A 22,651-nucleotide genomic window follows, 5' to 3' on the forward strand; every position below is an offset into this window, starting at 1 on the left:
TATGTTTGCCTAGTCTATACTTGTTCTCGCCAATGTAGAGAAGGCCATATTCAGAGCACTGAGGGCAATAGACCATGCATCTTTCACTACCCATCTGAAGAAAAATCCAGACCCAAAGGGTTATGTGTCCTTTTCCCACCATAGATGTTGCCTGGCCTGCCTATTTCATCAAGCACTTAATTTGTTTGCTTTTGCATTATCTTGCACATTTAGAAATTGAAGCTTGAACTCTTTAGTCTAGGTCATTAATATAGATTTTATTTTTAAAACCTATGGCTCTAACATGGAGAGACAAGGAACTGTAGATGCTGGATTCTTTAGCAAAACACAAAGTTCTGGAGGAACTCAGCGGGTCAGATAGCATCTCTGGAGTCTGATGAATGTCCTGATCAGAAACGCAGTCTGTCCATTCCCTCCACAGATGCTGCTTGAATTGTTAAGTTCCTCCAGCACTTTCTATTTTCGGCAATAGCCCAAACACCTGGAAAACACCACTGTTCACTTTCCTCCAGTCTGAAAAACAACCATTCATCATATCCCCGTTACTTAGCCAACTTCATATCCATACTATCAATGTCCTTTCATGATGATGTCTGTTATATAGCACCTTATCACAAGCTTTCTCAAAATCCCTGTATAGCAAACCAATTGTATTCACCTCATCTGCTCTACCCGTGACCTCATCAAAATGTTCTCTGTTGTTATGAATTAAAGTGCAATATTTCAATTAGTCAGTTGACTCAAATGATACAAGATGCAAATAAATAAATGATATGAATGAATGGTATAAATGAACACAACTGATACATCTCCAATTTTACTTTAACGTGTGGCTGAAGTTAACAGCTATGAATGTAACGCAATGTCAATAGAACATTTGAAATTTCAATACGTTAATATATTCTTGATTTAGATATTGCAGTACATAAATTGGCTTTGTATTCTTAGTAAGTAGATGTATATTCGCAAAATATTGTAAATTCCTATTTCTCTTTTAGGGTTTGGCCAGAGAAGCTCCAAAAAAGTTGCGCTTTTCACCTGGGATAGTGCATATAGACGGTACAGTATGAAATATATTCCATCTGAATAAAAAGTCATCAATTAAAATTTTTTAGTGTGACCACGTGTCAGTTGAATTGCAACCACGTGTACATTTCAGCAGAGACTAAATGGAATTGGAAATACTAAATCTGATTTATTAACGATAAGGAAGGGATTTTGAATGATTGTGAATTGATCTCTAACAGAGTGGAAACCAAATTTAATAAACACAGTTAATGCTTGACGTTAAAGGATAAATGTTATAAAATGGGTCTGCGAGAAATGGTGAAAAGGGGATGGGATTTTTGAGAAGGTATGAGTAAAAGTGAGCTTTGAGCAGGCTGAAGACCACCAGTGTGAGGGGAGGATGAATATCAACAAATCCCAAGGTTTAATTTCACATTCATATCTAATGCTACAACAGGATACTGCTCAACTGGGAAAGTGGGCAAAGGTATGGCGGATGGAATTTAATTTGTACAAGTGCAAAGGGATGCATTTTGGGAAGTTAAATCAGGGCAGTAAATACATAGTGTCTGAATCTTATTACTGGGTGCCTGTAAAGCTGCATCAAGTAAGAATTTGAATTGTTCCTGACCCGTTGCATAAAACAAGTAAATTATTTGGGCAGTGAATGGTAGGGCTTTGGGTAGTGTTGCTAAACAGAGCGACCTGGGAGTACAACTGCATAGGTCTCTGAAAGTGGAAACACAGAGTGACTGCTCACAAAATGGTATAGCTAGCTTGTCTTCATCGGCCGGGACATTGAATACAAAATTGGAATTTCATATCATAGTTATATAAAATATTGGTTAGGCTGTGTTGCATGATTGTGTGCAATTCTGGTTGCCAGACAGCAGGAAAGATGTGATCAAGCTAGAGAAAATGCAGAAAGGATTCACAAGGATATTGCCTGGATTGGAGGATTAAGTTATAAAGAGAGATTGGATAGGCTGGGTCTGTTTTCCCTGGACGAAAGAAGCTGTGACATAATAATGAGAATCTATACAATACAAACTATATAGAGAGTCTACACAATTATGAGAATGTCATGGCGGCACTCAGAAAGGACATAATGGAGGGTTCACAGGGCTCTCACTTAACTTTTTTTCCCTGTTGCCAGCCGGGCAACCTCGGCAGCTTTTAGGTTGCCAAATGACAGTTTAGGTGGTCATTTAAGATGGCTTGCATGACACGTGCGATAATGTGCTCGGACGAAGTGCATAGTTACCAGTCGGAATTATGCTCAATGAAGCATTCACATAATATTTCTGCTTCAAATAAAGTCACAAACTAAACATATTCACCAATCAGGACATGATATATACCACAATGACATGCAGCAAAATTATAATACAGCATCTCATCTCTTTTTACACGTTGCAATTAATGCAATTTCTATTATCTCTTTCCACTTCCAAACAAAAATGTGGTAGGATTATTCAGCGCATGATCAACCTCGGTGAGACCAAGCGCAGGCTTGTCGATCGCTTCGCACAACACCTCCACTCAGTTTGCAATAACGAACCTGATCTCCTGGTGGCTCAGCACTTCAACTCCCCCCTCCCATTCCGAATCTGACCTTTCTGTCCTGGGGCTCCTCCATGGCCAGAGTGCGGCCCACCGCAAATTGGAGGAACAGCACCTCTTATTTCGCTTGGGTAGTTTACACCCCAGCGATATGAACATTGGCTTCTACAATTTCAAGTAGTCCCTGCTTTCTCCCTCCTTCCCCTCCCATTCCCAGCTCTCCCACAGCCTACTGTCTCCGCCTCTTCCTTTCTATTTTCGCCCCCCACCCCTCCCGACATCAGTCTGAAGAAGGGTCTCGACCGGAAACGTCGCCTATTCCGTCGCTCCATAGATGCTGTCTCACCCGCTGATTTTCTCCAGCTTTGTCTACCAACGGGATCCCACCACTGGCCACATCTTCCTATCTCTTCCCCTGTTGGCTTTCTGCAGGGACCGCTCCCTGCCTCCCTCCATAATTCCCTGGTCAATTCGTCCCTTCTCACCCAAACCACCCCCTATCCTGGCACTTTCCCTTGCAACTGCAGAAAATGCTACACTTGTCGCTTTACCTCCCCCCTTGACTCCATTCAAGGACCCAAGCAGTCTTTCCAGCTGCGGCAGAGGTTCACCTGCACCTCCTCCAACCTCATCTATTGCATCCGCTGCTCTAGGTGTCAGTTGCTCTACATCGGTGAGACCAAGCGTAGGCTTGGCGATCGCTTCGCCCAACACCTCCGCTCGGTTCGCAATAACCAACCTGATCTCCCGGTGACTCAGCACTTCAACTCTCCTCCCATTCCGAATCCAACCTTTCTGTCCTGGGCCTCTTCCATGGCCAGAGTGAGACCACTGTAAATTGAAGGAGCAGCACCTCATATTTCGCTTGGGCAGTTTACACCCCAGCGTTATGAACTTTAACCTCCAATTTTAGGTAGTCCCTGCTTTCTACTCCGCTTCCCAGGTCTCCCTCAGCCCACTGTCTCCGCCTCTTCCTTTCTTCTTCCCGCCCCCCCCCCTCCCCCCCCGCCCCTGCACCCTGACATCAGTCTGAAGAAGGGTCTCGACCCAAAACGTCGCCTATTTCTTTAGCTCCATAGATGCTGCCTCACCTGCTGAGTTTCTCCAGCATTTTTGTCTACCCATTGACACAAGTTCTGTTATCCCACTTTCCTCACCCACTTCCTGCACATTAGGGGCAATTTTACAGAGACAAGTTAACCTACAAAGCCAATGCATCTTTGGGATGTGGGAGGAAACCCACATGCTTGCAGGGAGAAGGAGCAAATTCAACACACAGTGCCCGAGAACAGGATCGAACACAGATCTCTGGCGTGTGAGGCAGCAAGTCCACTAGCTGTGCCACTATATTTTATTTTCCAACACACAAAAAATTATACGTAGATAACTTTGGTTACTAAAAAGAAAGAAACTATCCATTTTCAGTCTTAAATCTCTAAGTGACGCTATGCCCCCCTTTACAGTATGTTTTAACTCAGTTCAAGACTATGGGGCAGTACATTGGCCATAAAGTTGCTGCCTAAAATTGCCAGAGACCCGGAATTGATCTTGAATATGGGTGCTGTCTGTATGGAGTTTTGTTTTCTCATTTATAACATTGTTTACAGAGTACTATGTTTACATATTCTGTTGTGCTGCTGCAAGTAAGGATTTCACTGTTCTAACTGGGACGTGAGAGAATAACACACTCTTGATTCTTGGCTTACGTCGCTAATGTGTGGGATAGAACTAGTGTACGGGTGGTCGGTGTTCGGCGTGGACTCGGTGGACCGAAGGGCCTGTTTCCATGCTGTATCTTTAAATTAAACTAAAAACAATAAAACCAGAGGAAATCTAAAGAAGGGTCTCTACCCGAAACGTCACCTAATTTCTTCTATCCAGAGTTGCTGGCTGCTCCATGGAGTTTCCCCGCACAATTAAAGCATGGAATAGTCTACACCCTACCAAAGGTACCCAACCAGACGCAACTAAATTTAAGGTAGCTCTTTTTTCCCAAGAACCCTTTTTTGCTTAAGTCCAAGTCAAGAGTCAAGAGAGTTTTATTGTCATGTGTCCCAGATAGGGCATTGTAATTCTTGCTTGCTGCAGCACAACAAAATATGTAAATATAATACAGAACAGGAGATAAAAGTTCAGTGTGTCTATATACCATAGACCATATATATATACACAATAAATAAACAGATAAAATGAAATAGGCTGTTATTTTTCAGAGTTTGGAGTTTGGTTGTAGTGAGTCCACTCCAGTTTAAATTCCATTTGGAATATTTTTGGAGGACCAAGAAACCAAGAAGCAAGAGTTACTCCAGGAAGTTACTCCAGCTCCAGGGAGTAATTCTGCGTTGGTTTTCAGTGGTCGCGGTGACGTGGCGACCCAACAGCAATGGCGGCAAGATCTCCCACAATGCAAAGGGAGGGAGAAAGTGGTGACGACGAACAGTTGCCGTGGCAGTGCGCATGTGCAGGGCGGCACGTGCGCACAACCACGGCCGATGATGTGCGCATGTGCAGGGGGAGGATGTGCAGGCCGTGGCAGTGCGCATGTATAAGGCGGCCGGCCGTGCCGAGCGGAGAGCCAGAGCCGGACACAAATGGCGGGCGGAGATAGAGAGTGACCGAGAGAGAGAGAGAGAGAGAGATAGAGATAGAGAGGGAAACACTCAGGATTAAACGAGAGGTGTTCCGGGTGCTTGCCAAGCCGGGCAAAATGGCATGGCTTTCAGGTTGCCCGGCGGGACTGTAGGTTGCCATTGGCACCCGGGCAACCGTTAATTTTGAGCCCTGGTTCATCCTCTCCGGCAATAAGGGCAGAGCTCAAAAATATGAACGTGTAATCACTCTAATGGGATTTTATTGTAGGCCACCCAATAGCCAGCAGGAGATAGAGGAACAGATATGTAGATAGATTACTGAAAGCAGGGTTGTTGCAGTAACTTCCCCAATATTGACCAGGAACTACTTAGTGCACAAGGCATAGCTGGGGCAGAACTTGTTAGGTGTATTTAAGAGAGTTTCCTAAAACAGGATTCAGGGGATCCTAGGGGAGTCGGGAGATATGGGGAGGAGTCAGGATCAGGGTACTGATTGTGGATGATCAGCCATGATCACATTGAATGGCGGTGCTGGCTTGAAAGGCCAAATGGCCTACTCCTGCACCTATTGTCTAGGATGTGGATAGTCCAACTTGAGCAGGGTCCACATTGGACCTTGTGTTGCCAACCAGTGATGTTTCAGTGGCAAAGTATTTTGGGAATAGTGATCACAACTCCACACGTTTTAAGATAGTTTTGAATAGGGATAGGTCTGGACCTCAGTGGGGGGGCGGGACTAAATTGGAGTAAGGTAGATTGCAACATTATTAAGCAGAAGTTATGGAGAGTAAATTAGCAGCAGTTGTTATTGGGTAAGTCCAAACTTGATGTGGCAGTTGTTTAAAGGACAATTGACCAAAATGTTCCGTACCTTTATTTTCCAGCAAGAAGGAGGGATAAGAAGGGCAAGGTAAGGGGACTTTTGATGACCAAAGAGAATATGAATTTGCTTAACAGGTAAAAGCAAGTGTATGTAATTTTTAAGAAGATGAAATTGGACAGGGCATTTGAGGAATATAAAGCAAGTAGAAAATAATCCAAGCAGGTGGTTAACAGGGCTAGCGGGTGCATGGAATGGTTGTGAAGGCAGTTACAATAGTGGTGTTTAAGAGGCTTTTCAATTGTCTCATGGATAAGTCAGATTGAAGAAAGTCCCAGGGCTCATTATACATACATTAAAAACAGGGAGAAGGTAGGACTGCTCAAGGATAAAGGGGGGAATTTGTGCTTGGTGTCAGAGGATGTAGGTGAGGTACAAAATGATTACATGTGTGTTCACAAAGGTGAAGGATAGATCAGTGTGAAGAATACTACTATGCAAGGGTAGTTTGAAATCAATAAGGAGTTGGTGTTGGGGCTCTTGAAGGGCATTAAGGTGGATACATCCCTATAACCTGATGGGATCTATCCCAGGTTATGAACAGAGGCAAAAGAGGAGATTGCAGGATCTTTTGCAAAGATGTTTACATCTTCTCTAGCCAAAGGTGAGGTGCTGGTGCATTGGAGAGCAGCCATTGTTGTCCTTTGTTTAGGAAGGGAAGTAGAGGTTAGGGTTAGGCACGTAGATAATGGAGGGGTAAGGATCATCTACAGGCATCGTGTTTGGCGCACACATTGTGGGCCGAAGGAGCTGTTTCTATGCTGTACACTGTTCTATGCTTCTGCCATAACTGACCACTATCAATTATTTCCAATGCATAGTAAATAGACAATAAAAGAAAATGGTGAATAAATGCAAAGGGAAGTAAGAAACACATTTTATAAAAGAAACTGTGAAACTAAATTATCGAGGAATATAAACAAAGTAATTTAAAGATTTAAAAAATAAGTCGGGACTGAAAAAAGACTACCAAAGAACATGCAAGTTAAACACCGATAATATCAAAATAACAGAATTATTATTATATTCTGTGTCTCCCTTTGACCCAGGAAAGTAACAAACTGGGCAAAATATTAGAAATAAGACAGACATAGGTCAAATAGCACAAAATCCAATCTCAATATAGGAATAGTATTTAATATGTAAGAAAGAAGTGCAGGTGCTGGTTTAAAACAAAGATAGACAAAAAAGCTGGAGTAACTCAGTGTGACAGGCAACATCTTTCCAGAGAGAATGGGTGACGTTTCAGGACGAAGGGTCTTGACCCGAAACGTCACCCATTCCTTCTCTCCAGGAATGCTGCCCGTCCCGCTGAGTTACTCCAGCTTTTTGTGTCTAAGGAATAATATTTGATGTCTATTAATAATAATAATAATAATAATGGATGTATCAATTATTTTTCATTTTGTGTCTTATTGCGTTGGAATTAATGGATTGTGGTAAGTTGTGACAGAAACAGACCATGTTGCGGTGGTTGAAATAAACAAGTCACATTTGAAATGTAGTACAAGAACTTCCCAATTCTCCTGCCTCCCTACAGAAGACAGTGGAGGCCAATTCGCTGGATGTTTTCGAAAGAGTTAGCTCTTAGGGCTAACGGAATAAAGGGATATGGAGGAAAAAGCATGAACAGGGTACTGATTTTTAGGTGATCAGCCATGATCATATTGAATGGCAGTGCTGGCTTGAAGGGCCTACTCCTGCACGTGTTTTTCTATGTTTCAATCACTGACTGTTGTATCTTTCCTACTTTACCTGCAGAGGGAGCTGTATGTGGAAGGAGCCTAGAGGAAAGACAGGAAACTTTATCACAGCTTGAACGCATGTTCCAGGCTTCAGGATTTTCTTACCATATAGTCTTTTTAGAGGAGGTAATTTTATAAAGTTATCCTAAACATTACGACATTGTAAATGTTTTTGCAACTTTTCTCCAGAGATGCTGCCTGACCTGCTGAGTTACTCCAGCTTTTTGTGTCTGGCTTCGGTTTAAACCAACATCTACAGTTCCTTCCTACACACTCAGATTCTGTGTTGTTTTTGACCCTGTAAAATAATTTACATTAATTTTAAAGTATTTGGGATAAAAAAACAGACTGCTTTTATTCTGCAGGTGTTCAAGTTGCCAAATTCCATGTTACACAGTGTATCCTGCAGTCCAGCTAGCCATGGCGAAAACTACAAAGAGGCAGTGGATGGTTTCCTACAAAAACAAAGAGAGACTCTGGTTCATGCAGAGCAAAAGCCTACAGCTGTGGAGCAGTTGAACTTCACCCATGCAGAAGATCCGGTTCAAAGAAAACTTGGTCAGCTCAGTATTGATGATGTATTTACTGACCTGAGTTCTGGAAGCACCTTGACAGAAACTTCCACTCGTGCGAAATGCAAATTTACCCTGGCACAAACAGAAGCAGTAAAGGAACTGTTCAGTTCAATAAAAACTTTGACTGCTAAAGAGGAATTGCTGCAAACATTACGGTAAAAAAAATCTTGAATATTACAGTGTAGATTACATATTTTGCTTATTAATTAAATTATGATCTGCCGCTGCAATCTTCCCCTAAGTGATGTTGGCAACTGCTTCTACAATACAGAAACAGGACTTTGTGCTCACTGAGTCTACACTGAATACCCAATTGCACCGATCCTACAATAATATCAATTTATTCTCTCCATATTCCCATCAACTCCCCCAGGATTCTTCCACATATGTGCACACTAGGAGCAATTTACAGAGGCGCATTAACCTACAATCAACATGCTTTTGGGATGAAGAATAACAAAGAGTCCATGGCAATCCCACACAAGTCATAGGGAGAATGTGCAACTCCATGCAGCACCAAAGGTCAGGATTGAACCAGGATATGATTTGTGAGGCAGCAGATCTCGTAACCACAATCCTTCTCTTCCAGGAGAAGCAAAGTGCATTTTGGTTAAAAGCACTTAAAGGAAGCAGTCTCTATAGACCGTGGAAGTGAATTTTCACTTTATTTTGCAATTTTCAAAGAAACTTGCACTTTAGAAAAAGTTATGGCAGCCCGCAGTGAATCTGTGGGCCTTTTAAATAGGTTATTTTCATATTTCCCTCATTTTGTTTGTAACTTACATTTCTCAGCCTCATATACATGTCCAACTTCTTTTTGGCTTTATAAAATTGGCTTCCAATGGGTATTCGGGTAGACTCCCAGAAATTGAATGGAAAATTAATCTTTAGCTCTTGTGTAGAACTTTAGCCAATGATTTTGTCACTAGTCCCTTAAACCTCTCATCATCTTCAACTGTTATCAGATCATCCGTTATTAACTTTTAATGTCCAAAGAAAAAGTGTCCTATATTTTCACTCTACCTTCATAACTGAAGTCACTCTTGATAACATTCCAAAAAATTCTCCTTCACTCTTTCTAACTTTTACTCTCCTAATGCTGCATGTTTTACCTGTCCAGTGGTTCCATGGGTGCAGATTTCTTGGATATTGCCTGAGTGACCAATCTTCATGTCAGTCTGGACAGTTGAGTGTCAGTATGCGACGTGGGCAGTCGTTGCTAAGCACAATGCATTCATTATCATTCAAGTGCACTTTCAAACATGAATTGTTCTTAAAATATCCTTTTCCAACTGCACCTGTAAACTAATGCAACATAATGACTGAATTCTTGTCTGCAAAGTGCTTTTTTTTTCTGATCATTGCCAATATTACATTTCTCAAATAAAAATGCATTTCTCAACAGACATCATCTGCTTTTGTACACTGCAAGGATCAATGGCTACACAAAAATAATGATGGGAGACAGCTGTACCCGATTGGCTGTAAAACTGCTGACTAACATTTCATTGGGACGTGGAGCCTCACTTGCCATTGACACAGTAAGGAGTACCTACAGTATCTAAAAAATCACTTGCATTTTTCTGGATTTTAATTTAATGTAAAGCTATTATTTTTGATTGGCTAGTTTATTACACAGATATAAATGACAGGATCACACTTACATCCCTCAAAAATTTTAATATTGTTTAATTTATGATATTTTTAATATACCTAGATCCGTGTTTTTGCTCTTTAAATTACGCTGGTGTTGTTTAATCCATGGGAATTCTTACATTGAAAATGTTAAGTAATATTAAGATCTCTGGTATTTACTATATTACATAAGTTTTGTCTTAGTGTTGGTCCTTTCTCAATACAGGGTTTTTCAGATAATCGTTACGGAGATGTCATCATTGTACGGCCAATGAGGGAATATTCGTCTAAAGAAATTGCTTTCTACAATAAGCTGTTTGATGTTCCTAATGTCTTTACCCCAGCATTGGATACAAAGGTAAGATTATCCATTGCATTAAAAGCTTCACTATCTGGCGATTATAATTAAATCCATTCGTAAAGTTTAATGCACCAGTGAACGTATATAAAGTGAGAGTTATGCACTATGCCTAATAATTTCTGTAGTGAAAACTAGTTTAAAATTTAATGGGTTCCATTCAGTAATTTTTTTTACTGCATCTATACTGTCTCTGTTTTATTGATTGTTACTATCTATCAAGAGGTGAATTGAAAAATATTACACTAAATACGGATTGCATATGGATATTGATGAAGGCACAAGAGACTGCAGGTGCTGGAATCTATGACAGAAAGGAGGAGTGGAGCTGGAAGAACTCAGCAGGTCTGGCAGCATCTGTGGAAGGAAGTGGGCAATCACGTTTTGGGTTGAGACCTTCATCTAGAATGAGAGTAGAGAGGATGAAGCCAGTATAACCAGGTAAGGGGAGACGGGTTGGAGCAAATGCAAGCAAACCGTACGTGAACACAGAGTTTGTCAGGTGAGGGTAGGAAGAATGGAGGTGATTACAGATGTGAGATCATAAGTGAAGAATAAAAAGCTCCAGATTCTGGATAGGGAAGGACGGTGATGAACAGAAGTGAATAAGGAGAAGTGGCAGATGGGGAAAACTAGGAATGGTGGAGGTGAGTAGTAGTGGACAGAGCGAGGGCAGTTATCTGAAACTGGAGAGTTCTGTGTTCAAGATTTGGTACACAACCCTGACAGAATGTGAGGTATTATACCTCCAGTTTATATATTTGGCCTCAACTGGCAATGTAAGAGTCAGGACAGACACGGTTGGTTTGGGAATGGGAAGGGGAATTAAAACGACTGGCAACCAAGAGATCCAGAGACACATGAAACTGCAGATGCTGCAAACTTGAGCCAAACAGAAAGAGATGGAGGAATTCGGCAAATCGGGCAGCATCTGTGGAGGGAATAGGCAGATGACGTTTCAGTTTGGGATCCTTCTTTGGACTGATAGTAGTTTATTTTCAGTGTAGTTTTGTTTATTGTCACGTGTACCAAGGTACTGTGAAAAGCTAGACATCAAATGCTGGAGTAACTCAGCGGGACAGGCAGCATCTCTGGAGAGAAGGAATGGATGACATGTCGGGTTGTGATCCTTCTTCAGTCCGAAGAAGGGTCTTGACCCGAAACGTCACCCATTCCTTTTTTCCAGAGATGCTGCCTGTCCCACTGAGTTACTCTAGCATTTTGTGTCTAGCTTTGGTGTACACCAGCATCTGCAGTTCTTTCCTGCACATACTGTGAGCAGCTTTTTTACATGCTAACGTATCAGCGGAAAAAACTACACATGATTACAATCAAACCATCCACAGTGTACAGTTACAGGATGAAGGGAAAAACACTTACACCTCCTCCAACCTCATCTACTGTATCTGCTGTTCTAGGTGTGAACTCCCATATATCGGCGGGACCAAGTGCAGACTCGGCGATCGTTTCACTGAACACCTTTGCTCAGTCTGCCTGAGCCTACGGGATCTCCCAGATGCTAAACACTTTAACTACCCCTCCTGTTCCCACACTGACCTTTCTGCCCTGGGCCTCCTCCAATGTCAGAGTGAGGCCAAACGCAAATTGGGGGAACAGCACCTCGTATTAAGCTTGGGCAGCTTACAACCAAGCGGCATGAATATTGATTTCTCTTAACTTTAAGTAACCCTTGGTTTCCCTCTCTCTTCGTCCATCTCCCACCCTAGCTTTGACTAGTTTAATTGTCCTGGTTAATTTTATTATTTGTAAGCCTCGTTGTCACCATCCCCTCAGCCAACAATGAATCATTGTACATTTCCTTGATCATCGTTTGCTTTGATCTGTCCTTTTCACATCGTACATGCTCTTTGTCCCCTTCCATTTCTGCAGTTTTTCTCTCCAGAGATGCTGCAGCATTGAGTTACTCCAGCATTTTGTGTCTATCTTCAATTAATATAGACAATAGGTGCAGGAGTAGGCCGTTCGGCCCTTCGAGCCAGCACCGCCATTCCATGTGATCATGGCTGATCATCCACAATCAGTACCCTGTTCCTGCCTTCTCCCCATATCCCCTGACTCCGCTATCTTTAAGAGCTCTATCTAACTCTCTTGAAAGCATCTAGAGAACCGGCCTCCACCGCATTCTGAGGCAGAGAATTCCACAGGCTCACAACTCTCTGTGTGAAAAAGTGTTTCCTCATTTCCATTCTAAATGGCTTACCCCTTATTCTTAAACTGTGGCCCCTGGTTCTGGACTCCCCCAATATCGGGAACATGTCTCCTGTCTCTAGCGTGTCCAAACCCTTATTAGTCTTATGTTTCAATAAGAAAACCTTTCATCCTTCTAAATTCCAGAGTATACAAGCCCAGCCGCTCCATTCTATCAACATATGACAGTCCCGCCATCCCGGGAATAGTTTGTCTGTTGAGGTGGAGACGGATCAAGAAAGGGGAGAAAAGAGTTGTAAATGGTCCAAGTAAATTTATGGGAAGGATGAAAGTTAGTAGCAAAACTGATTTTTTTTTTTTTAAATGACTTGTTCCGTATTGGTGCAGGAGGCAGCACCAATACTATAGATCAGTGTAGCTGGGATAGCCAGGAAATGGTGCAGAGTTCACTTGGAACAACGATCGCTCTACGTAGACATCATAGAAACAATCAATGCTTGGGCTCATGGCTATACCTTTAGTTTGAAGGAAGTGGAAGGAATCAAGAGAAATTAAGGGTGAATGTTAGTAGAAGGATATTTTATGGATCTAAGGCATTTTTAAAGGGATCTGGTGTATGGGGACTGGACCTCTATGGTAAAGATATGGTGGCGGGGGCTAGGGAAGTGGAAGTTGTTAAAATGGTGGAGAGCATATGACATGTCCCAGATGTAAGTGGTAAGGAACTAACAAGGGGGTGGACAAGATAGATTTAAGATATGAGGAGATAGATTCGGTGGGGCGGGAGCTGCGAAATACAGTGGGTCTACCAATGCATGCCTGTTTGTGAATTTTGGGTAGGAAATAGAAACAGGCAGTGCAGGTTAGGGAACTCGGGTTGGAAGGTGTGGAGGGGTGATCTCCTGAAGTGTGAAGATCTATGATGATGCGGCAGACAGAGGCCTGCTGTTCATTGGTGGGTTCATGGTCCTGGGGAGATGAAGAAGTGTCAGCTGCCGTCTGGCCTCTGCAAGGTACTGGTGACACCATCCTCGTCTGCAGTTTTTTTGATAAGGTTGAGATTGGTGTGGAGAGCTGTGTTTATGCAAAACTTTCCACCCACTAGAATTTTGAATTTCATTCCTTCTAGTTCAGTAAGAAGACATTGAATAAACAGTCATTGTTCTGAGCAACATGTAAAATATCTGTTCTTTTCTTTTGTAGGCCAGTGATAAAGCTAGCATCCATCGACTGACTGAGAGTTTTGTGAACAAATTGCAGGCTGATTTCCCATCCACTGTAAGCACTGTTTACAGGTAAGGATTGTGCTGTTCCCTACCTTGTATAAATGCTTTCCTACATCAAGAGCTGTACTTTGTGGGAAAAATGAAACTAGAGGTGCAGAGGAAACTGGACTAGAGATACTACTTCCTATTTTTTCTTTCCATGCATGGATGATTTTATCCCTCTATTTGAACTGTACTGTTAAGTAAGAACATCTTTCATTTTTACTAATGTAATTTCTACATGCCAAAACGAAGTAAAATATACGATGGTTAATAGTAAACTCAACTACTTTTTCATGTAGGACCAGTGAGAAACTGAATACAGCCTGTTCTGACTTGTGTGGAGCTGAACAGCCAGATAAATGTTTGCTGTGCCTCTGCGCTATGAACAGTAAAATAGGTAAGTTATAAATAGTAAAAGATTGCTTTTTTTTAAATGCTTGCCTGGATGTTTTGGTTTTAAAAACAGTTATTTTCCACCTTTCCTTATTTCCTATCTTTTCAATTTAATTCCTTAAAATGCAAATTATTCCTAACATGGAAAAAAAATAGGCCTTTTATGCACTGCTTCTTAGATTCTCCTGCGAAATATAGAAAGTAGATCACAATTAAGAGTCGCAGACTGAATTTATTGTTTAAATTGCATAAATTGTAAAAAAAAAAAAAATACTATTGTATGTTTTCTCAAGAGGAAGCCTCAGCGTTTCATGCCACCCTAATATCAGAAAAATTGTCACTCAAGCAAGTTCCTGATCAGATGCCAGAGGTCCCTGAGCAACCCTGCTGTGGTGGTGGTGGTGATGGAGAGGAAAATAATGGAAAATGCTGTGATATGCAATCAGAAACAGCGTGCTTTTCAACAGACTGGTAGGTGTTTATGAGCAAGGAAATGTTTTAAGATGGTAGAAAGAGTATTGAAATCTGCAGCCTTTTTTCCATTATCCATTTGATTTTAATCCTTATCAAGGTGGAAAATTATTTCAGTCATAAAAACATGTTCATCCTTTGAATTTATCAGTGCAGAAGAACTTGGAGGACTAGGAGTCTAGTCCAGTTCCTTCTGCACCTCTACAGTTTTATGTTCATCCTTTGAATTTGCCAGACCTCTGTTGCTGTACTGAGAAGAAAGTTAATGGAAATATGGTACAGTTCTTCGGACAACCCGTAATTCCTATTTCTTTTTATTTATATAGTATCCAAATAAAGGTGAAAAAAATCAATATCATCCACTTAAGCTTGAGAAACGATTGTCTTTGACCCTTGTCACTGACATTTTTCTGTAGCTGTAGAATTTCATCTGGCTTTCTCGGCTGTAAATCTATATTTTTCAGACTTCAGGAGGTCTTTAGGCTTCTCTATCAAGAACTGCATTTACACCCATGTACCTCAGCCTGTTTCAACCTAGCCAGTCAGTACTGTAATTGGCATCCTGTTGGTCTGCCTAATACCCACTAAATAAGAAAAGACAAAGTGCTGGAATAACTCAATGGGTGTGGCAGCAAGTCTGGACAATATGAATAGGTGACGCTTTGGGTCAGGACCCTGCTTCAGACTGAATGTTGTTTGGGGGTGGGTGGATAGCGGAAGGAAGCTGGAAGAGGAGGGGCAGGATAATGGGGTAATGGGTGGATATAGGTGATGTAAGGTTTTAACAAGCGGATGGTTGGACAGATGAAAAAAAACAAGGTGTGAGACAAAAGGATTGAAGAGTTGCAAATGTAGTCAGCTACCCTAGTATGAGGTGCTGTTTGTCCAGTTTGCCCGTGGCCTTACTCTGGCAATAGAATAGGCCCAGGACAGAAAGGTCGGTATGGGAGTGGAAAGAGGAGTTAAAATGGTTAGCAACCAGGAGATCCAGTAGTCCTTGGGGACCCACGCGCGAGTGTTTGGCGGAATGCTTGCAGAGTCTATGTTTGGTTTCGCTGATGTACAGGACAGGAGGCCATGATGGGAACACCGGATGCTGTAGTTGAGGTTAGAGGAGGTGCACGTGAACCTGCATCTCACCTGGAAGGACTGCTGGGTCTCTGGATGGAGGTGAGGGAGGAGGCAAGGGAACAATGTTACATCTCCTGTGATTACAGGGGAAAGTACTTGGGAAGGGATGATTTGGATGGGTGAACCCAGGAGGTGTGGAGGGAGCAGTCTCTGGGAAGGGGTGGGGATGGGAAGATGTGACGGGTTGTGCGGTCAAGTTGGAGGTGACTGAAATGTTGGAGAATGTGTTTGATGCAGAGGCTGCTGGAGTGAAAGGTGAGGACCAGGATAACTATACTTGTTCCGTCAACAGCAAGAGAGAGCGAAAGCAGACCTACAGGATAGAGGAGATATGATGTGGGATCCATCTATGACAGCAGCAGGGATTCATGTTTACTACTGAAAGGAATCATCTAGGATGTGCGTAGGCTGGAAGTCATTCAAGACTCAGTTGCTTGTATCCTAACTTCAAGTTATGTTAAACTATTACACTGCCATACATTCATGAATATTAGCTTATTCTCACTTGTGTTCAGTTCCCTCTGTGGCCTTCTTCCTGCCCCAAAACACTTTCCAATCCAAATCATTTCATGCATTACTTATTAGCTTTGCAATAATACTGCCAGCTGTGTCTTTGGGCATTTGTCTATGGAGTTCTGATGAATTACTCTTTTTGCAAAGTTTATACCCTGTTGTTATAATATTAGATATTGTGGAACAGTGTAAGTTTGCAAAATTACTCTTATAGCAACTTTATAAAATACATTGTACATTTCTTTGTGTTGTTCATGTCAATAGCAAATTAGAGAAAGTTTAAGATAATTAGTTAAAATGTATTTGTTGTTTCAGTGGGAATAGAACCACCAATCTCCTTGCACTGCTTTGCTACAGTTGTAGACTAACTATCAAAGATATGGTAAGTCATATTGTAAAAAAATGCAACTTCCCAAATTTGTTGTTACAAGCAATGTTGATTTAATAAATTAAAACATTTCCCCATCTGGTTAGGCAATATCTGTAGAGGGAGAGCCAGTAATACTTGGGACTGATTAAAGTAAAATTTGTAGAATAATGTTTGACATGGGAGATCATAGTTGAACTCGTATTATGAATTCTGATGTAATAGTTATGCAGAAACCATTTAGTAGATTGGGAGAGACCTAGGGTTGCAGGTATATAGTTCCATGGAAGGGGCGACAAAGGTAGACAGGTAGTGAAGGTGGCATTTGGCATGCTTTCTCTTAATCGGTTGGTAGCTGGGATCAAGCAGGTCGCTTGTATACTTCCACATCCTATTTGCGTGTTCTTTTTGCTCTCGAGAGAAATCAGGAGGGCAAAAAAGCACGCAAAATAGTTTTGGCAGGCAGGTAGAAGAGATTCTAAAAGTATATTTAAGAGTCAAGCAGGAAGAGACTCGGGCCCTAAACAATCAATGTGTTAATTTATGTGCTAGGCCACAGGAGATGGGCAAAGACTTAATGAATACTTCTCGTCTAGATACTGCAATGAAGGTTACGGAAGCCAGGGAATTAAAAAAGGGAGTAACGATGTCTTGAAACATATCCACGATACCAAAGGTGGTGTTGGTGGTCTTAAAAAACAAAAAGGTGGATAAATCCCTGTGGCATTAAATATATCCCAGGACTGAAAAACTATAAGAAGCAATTAAAGGGCCTCTGATGGAGCTATTTGCATCATAGATAGCAATGGGAGAGGTAGCAACCAGAAGGCTAGAGCATGGCTCATGTGGTGCCTTTATTTAGGGAAGGCTGCAAGGGCAAGTCAGGGGACTGTAGGCTTGTGAAACAGCTTTAAGTGGTGGGAAAGCTTGTGGATGCTGAGAGACAGGATCTACCTGCTTTTGCAAAGGCAATGACTGTTCATGGATAGTCAGCAATGTCATCGCGCATTGGGAATGGCATTGCCCAAAATTGAATTTTTATTGAAGAGGTTTGATGAGAGCAGGGCAATGGACAACAAAGAGCAAAGCCTTTGACAAAGTTCCGCATGATAGGCTGCTATGGAAGATTAGATCACCTGGTATCCAGGGTCAGCTAGCCAATTGGATACAAAATTGCCTTGGTGATAGGAGTCAGGGGGTGGTAGTAGAGGGCTGTTTTACAGACTTGTGGCATGTGACCAGGGTGCTGCAGGGAATAGTGCTGGGTCCACTATTGCTAATCATCTGTAGAAACTATTTGGATGGGGGAATGTAGTTGACATGGTTAGTGAGTTTGCAGATGACTTCAAAGGTGATGGTGTCATGAACAGTGGAGATTATCCATGATAATAACAAGGTCTAGATTAACTGGGATAGATGGCCAAGGATTGGCAAATGGAAATTAACTCTGATAAGCGTGAATGAATACAGTTTGGTAAATTAAACCAGGGCAGGGTTTACTCAGTAAATGGCAGGGTCCTGTTGAATGTTGTAGGACAGAGACCTGAAGTACAAGTACATCGTTCCTAGAAAGTGGCAACAGGTAGACAGAGTAGGGAAGGTAGTATTTCGCAAGCAGGTTGGCTGGGTGGCAGAAGGTGAAAAGTGGCAATAAAGGGGGCTGCTAGTGAATAGCAGTGTTCTGCAGGGGTCGATGCTGGGGCCGCTACTCTTCACGGTAAAAAAAAAAAGATTTGGATTAGGGAATAGAAAGCTTTATGACCAAATTTGCAGGTGATATGAAGTTAGGTATGAAGGTGATATGAAGGGGCAGGCAGTGTAGAGAAAACAACGACTCTGCAGAAGGACTTGGACAAGTTGAGAGAGTGGGCAGATGAGTGGCAGATGGAATACTCCATAGCAAAGTGTGGAGTCATGCATTTTGGTTGTAGGAATAAAGGTGTAGACTATTTTCTAAATGGGGAGATAATTCAGAAATCGGATGTGCAAAGGGACTTGGGTGTGTTGGTGCAGGATTCAGAAAAAGTTAATTTGCAAGTTGAACCGGTAGTCAGGAAGGCGAATGCAATGCTAGTATTTATTTTGAGAAGGCTAGAGTACAAAACAAGGATATAATGCTGAGGCTTTATAAGGCACCAGTCAGACTGCATTCGCAGTATTGCAGGTAGACACAAAATACTGGAGTATCTCAGCGGGATAGGCAGAATCTCTGGAGAGAAGGATTGGGTGCCTTTTCGAGTTGAGACCCTTCTTCAGACTGATGGTTCAGATCTTTGCAGTATTGCAAGCAGTTTTGGGCCCCAATGTGGAGAGACTGTAGAGGAGGTTTATGAGTGATCCCAGGAATTATTGTGTTTACATATGATGTGTTTGAAGGCACTGTACTTGCTGGAGTTTAGAAGGATGAGAAGGGACCTCATTGAAACTTACTGAATAATGAAAGGACTGGATAGAGTGCATCAAGAGAGGATGTTTCCACTGGTGGGAGAGTCTAGTACCGGAGGCCATAACCTCAGAATAACAGGATGTACCTTTAAAAAGGAGATAAAGAGCAATTTCTTCAGTCAGAGGGTGGTGAATTTGTGGAATTTATACATGTTAATTTCTACATGGTGAAACCAAAATGTGTAAAAATTGCCTTTAATAAAATCTGACAATGTGCACTTTAACCACATGTGATATTTTTCTATTACAAATCTCAAATTGTGTACAGAGGCAAATAAATAAACGACGCGTCTTTGTCCCAAACATTATGGAGAGCACTGTAAATGTACTTAAATCTCTTGATCAGAACCTAATTTTCTCTTGTCGTCCGGGGTTCCCTGCTCATGCCAGGCTTGCCCTTCATTCTTACAGGAACATGCTGGCTCTGATCTCTCTTCATCTCATGTTCAAAGCATCCCACTTGCCAGGAGTCCCTTTACCTGCAAAGTTTATGTCCAATACTCTCAAAATTGGCCTTGCCCCAGTTTAGGATTACAACTTGTGGTTGGGTCAGTGTTTGTATTATATTTCTGTATTTTCTTAACCTATAAGAATACTCTTACCATTGGCCCAGCTATGTACTAATAAAGATTAATTTTGTCTTCATTTGGTTATTACACTCTAGGTATCACTGGATCTGTTACCACAATATGTCCTCTCTGAAGCAGAACGCAGGAAACGCAGGTGATTTTTCTTTTAAATGCAATGAATTACAATGAAGGATAAAGTTAAATTAACTGGGGTATTTATAAAAATAATTTGATGATATTAGATTAACTCCATATATACTTGAAAAAATGTCATTCTACTTACTATGAACCTTCGTGCTGATGTCATTAGTTATCAGTGCCTTAGGCATTGATTACTAATTAATTTCTTATTCTAATTAATGTTCAATGTTTGCTTTATGTACTCACTTTGCCTATTGTGCCAGTGTGGTTTTATAACAGGTAGATTTATTGAGTGAGATCTAGCATTCACAAAAACTAAGCAGTGGACTTGCAGCTGATATATCATTGAAAAGGAACCTTTTACTGTCGGGGATAACTTTGTTCCGCGTCACAGTTAAAACGTTGAAATGAAAATTGACTATTGACTAATTGAAAATTGACTAACAGGTTTATTCGTTCACCAGCAGAGTTGAGGGCAATTCTCATTAATAAAGTCGCGCTCCCTGAAAAGCAATGTATGATTTTGCATGTATAAAATCTTGTATGTAGCAGCATGGTCCCTGACTTCGACAAAACTTGGGCTAAAACAAAACCTTCATCCTACTCATTTTTCAGCCAATTCTAGAAATCACCGCCGTCTACTGCAAATCAAGGTTGCTAAAAGAATTAGTAGTGAAAGATCAGCACTGTAGGCTTCGTGATAAATCCAAAATAACTTGCCTTAAAATCTCCAAATCAGATTACTATCTGTGATATCGAACTTCAAACAGTGATGTTCTTATACAGGCTCACTTCAGTTTAAAAGTAGTGACTGAACAAATGCTGCTGTATATTTTTATATTTGAACACAATTAAGAAACCAAGATGTTTTACTGAACGAACTATGCCCAATATTTAGAATGTCAACAATCACTGAAATTACAGTGGGGTAGAAGGTTTCTAGCAGCTGATTCATTGGCAACACTGAGGATGCAGAGATCTTGTAACATACCAGCCTGCATAAGAAGTACTGAATTAGAAGTTTGAACTGATGAGGAACTAAAATTAGGATTTAATGTTTATTATTTCTTGGGCTGAACTGATATTGAAGATTGCACCTTGAATGTAATAATAATTGATGTATTGTTTGTTTTAGAGCACAGGTGAAGGAACAGATCGAAGAGTTCCTGTTGGCTCCTGAGAAGGAGACAGATGTTGCTAGTTCCTGACCCGTCAGCCTGAATTTGCTATATTGCAGATTATATACTGACTGTCCAATTAACCCAGAAGCAAATGTGTTATGAATAAACCATGAATTGTAACTTGCCTTCTCATTTTGGCACTTAAAGTTCAGATAATTAGATTTCCACCTTCAGTCCTAAGGGTTTGCATTAAGAACTCCAGTGCAGATTGTCCATATATTATTCATAATCACAAACCTCATTTTGACTTATAGTCATGTTTTGTTTACCTATTTACTTTGTGCTGCTCTTGTCAAACATTAAATCATATTTGTAAATAAATTTGAAATATTAAATTCAAAATTGTTCCTCAATTTAGAATGGTGAGATTTTCTATTGCATTAGTTTTGAAGATTGTGTTGTTTTTAATGTGTTATTTGCAAATGGGTTAGATGTGTTATTCTGTCTGTCAGATTGATTTACTCCTATCTTGAACAGCATTCTTATTGAGCTCAACTGGGTGGAAAGAGCACCCGTCATTGCTCCAACAACTAAAGTTCAATCCTGGTCTCTAGTGCTATAGCTAGAGTTTGCATGCTCTCCCTGCAGCCATGTGGGTTTCCTCTAAATGTTTGAGTTTTCACCCACATTCCCAAAAATACATGGGCTGGCAGGTTTTATTAGCGACTGTAAATCGCCAATACTATTTAGATGCTTGGTAGAATTGAGGAGGTGGTTAATGGGAATTTGTGTGTGGGGGGTAGTAAGGGAATAAAATTGTGCTTAGTCAGCACAGAAGGGTATGTTTCTGTGTTGTATTACATCGATGGGTTAATTAAATACTGAATACAGAATTTAACTTGATCAAAAGGAAAGCAAATTTCAGAATTTGTATGTGTCTTCTAGCAGTACTCAAACCAGATATGCCATTTTCTTCAAAGCTTGAATAAACTTTGTTTACAAGCATTATGTATTTCTATAACTTGGTTTTTACTAATAAGCATTTCTAACCATTTTGAGTGTAGATATTTTCTGCAGAGCAGCAACATCTTTTCCCAGGAATTGTGCAACCTTCTGGAATGAACTGAAATGTTCAAAGTCATGCAAATTGCTCTCTCAAACTTCCCATTATCACACCATCTTGCTTGCCTTGTTTCGATAACATTTCTTCTCTTGGGTCTTAACCAATCTCCATTTGGTCTCATCTTGCATCTCACTCCTTCCACAATTCGGAGGAAGGGAATGTTAGCTTGTTTCCTGTTCCACAGATTCTGCAGTTGTTGGAAGAACTCAGCAAGTCAAGTAGTTTTATTTCTTTATCTTAATTTTCCCAAGTACACCACCTGGTATGTCACTGGAAAAAATGAAAATCCCACATCCTATAGAGCTGCTTAGCATTGGGGTAATTTAGGGCAGGATAATAAATGCGTACTTTGCTAGCAACATTCCCTACATTAATGAAAATAATTATATAGAAGTAAAGATTGGATTGTGTGAACTACAAGATGGGTAATTTCATAGTTGTAAACGTCATGCTTAAAATTTAATTTTGTCGATAAACCTGGTGGGGCTGATGTCTACCAAAGTGTTAGGTCAAGGATAACAATTTGGTGTAAGAATGGGTGATTTGGAGTTAGAAAAGAGGACGGTATTCCCCACAATTTCTTAA

General features: G+C 41.0%; 1 protein-coding gene across 2 annotated transcripts in view; it reads left to right on the plus strand.

Moving 5' to 3' along the window:
* ctu2 (cytosolic thiouridylase subunit 2) overlaps positions 1-21,951 on the plus strand; it is a 36,009-nt gene extending 14,058 nt beyond the window's left edge. For both annotated transcript variants that reach the window (XM_033035698.1, XM_033035699.1), the window contains 11 exons: positions 999-1,059; positions 7,804-7,913; positions 8,153-8,517; positions 9,768-9,903; positions 10,224-10,355; positions 13,728-13,819; positions 14,092-14,189; positions 14,479-14,656; positions 16,616-16,682; positions 19,777-19,835; positions 20,958-21,951. In XM_033035698.1, coding sequence (XP_032891589.1) covers positions 999-1,059; positions 7,804-7,913; positions 8,153-8,517; positions 9,768-9,903; positions 10,224-10,355; positions 13,728-13,819; positions 14,092-14,189; positions 14,479-14,656; positions 16,616-16,682; positions 19,777-19,835; positions 20,958-21,030 — 1,371 coding nt within the window. In that variant the 3' untranslated portion in view covers positions 21,031-21,951. The remainder of the gene's footprint in view (positions 1-998; positions 1,060-7,803; positions 7,914-8,152; positions 8,518-9,767; positions 9,904-10,223; positions 10,356-13,727; positions 13,820-14,091; positions 14,190-14,478; positions 14,657-16,615; positions 16,683-19,776; positions 19,836-20,957) is intronic.
* Positions 21,952-22,651: the final 700 nt, after the last annotated feature.

This window comes from Amblyraja radiata, chromosome 17 (assembly GCF_010909765.2).
Source record: "Amblyraja radiata isolate CabotCenter1 chromosome 17, sAmbRad1.1.pri, whole genome shotgun sequence".
NCBI classification, from domain to species: Eukaryota; Metazoa; Chordata; class Chondrichthyes; order Rajiformes; family Rajidae; genus Amblyraja; species Amblyraja radiata.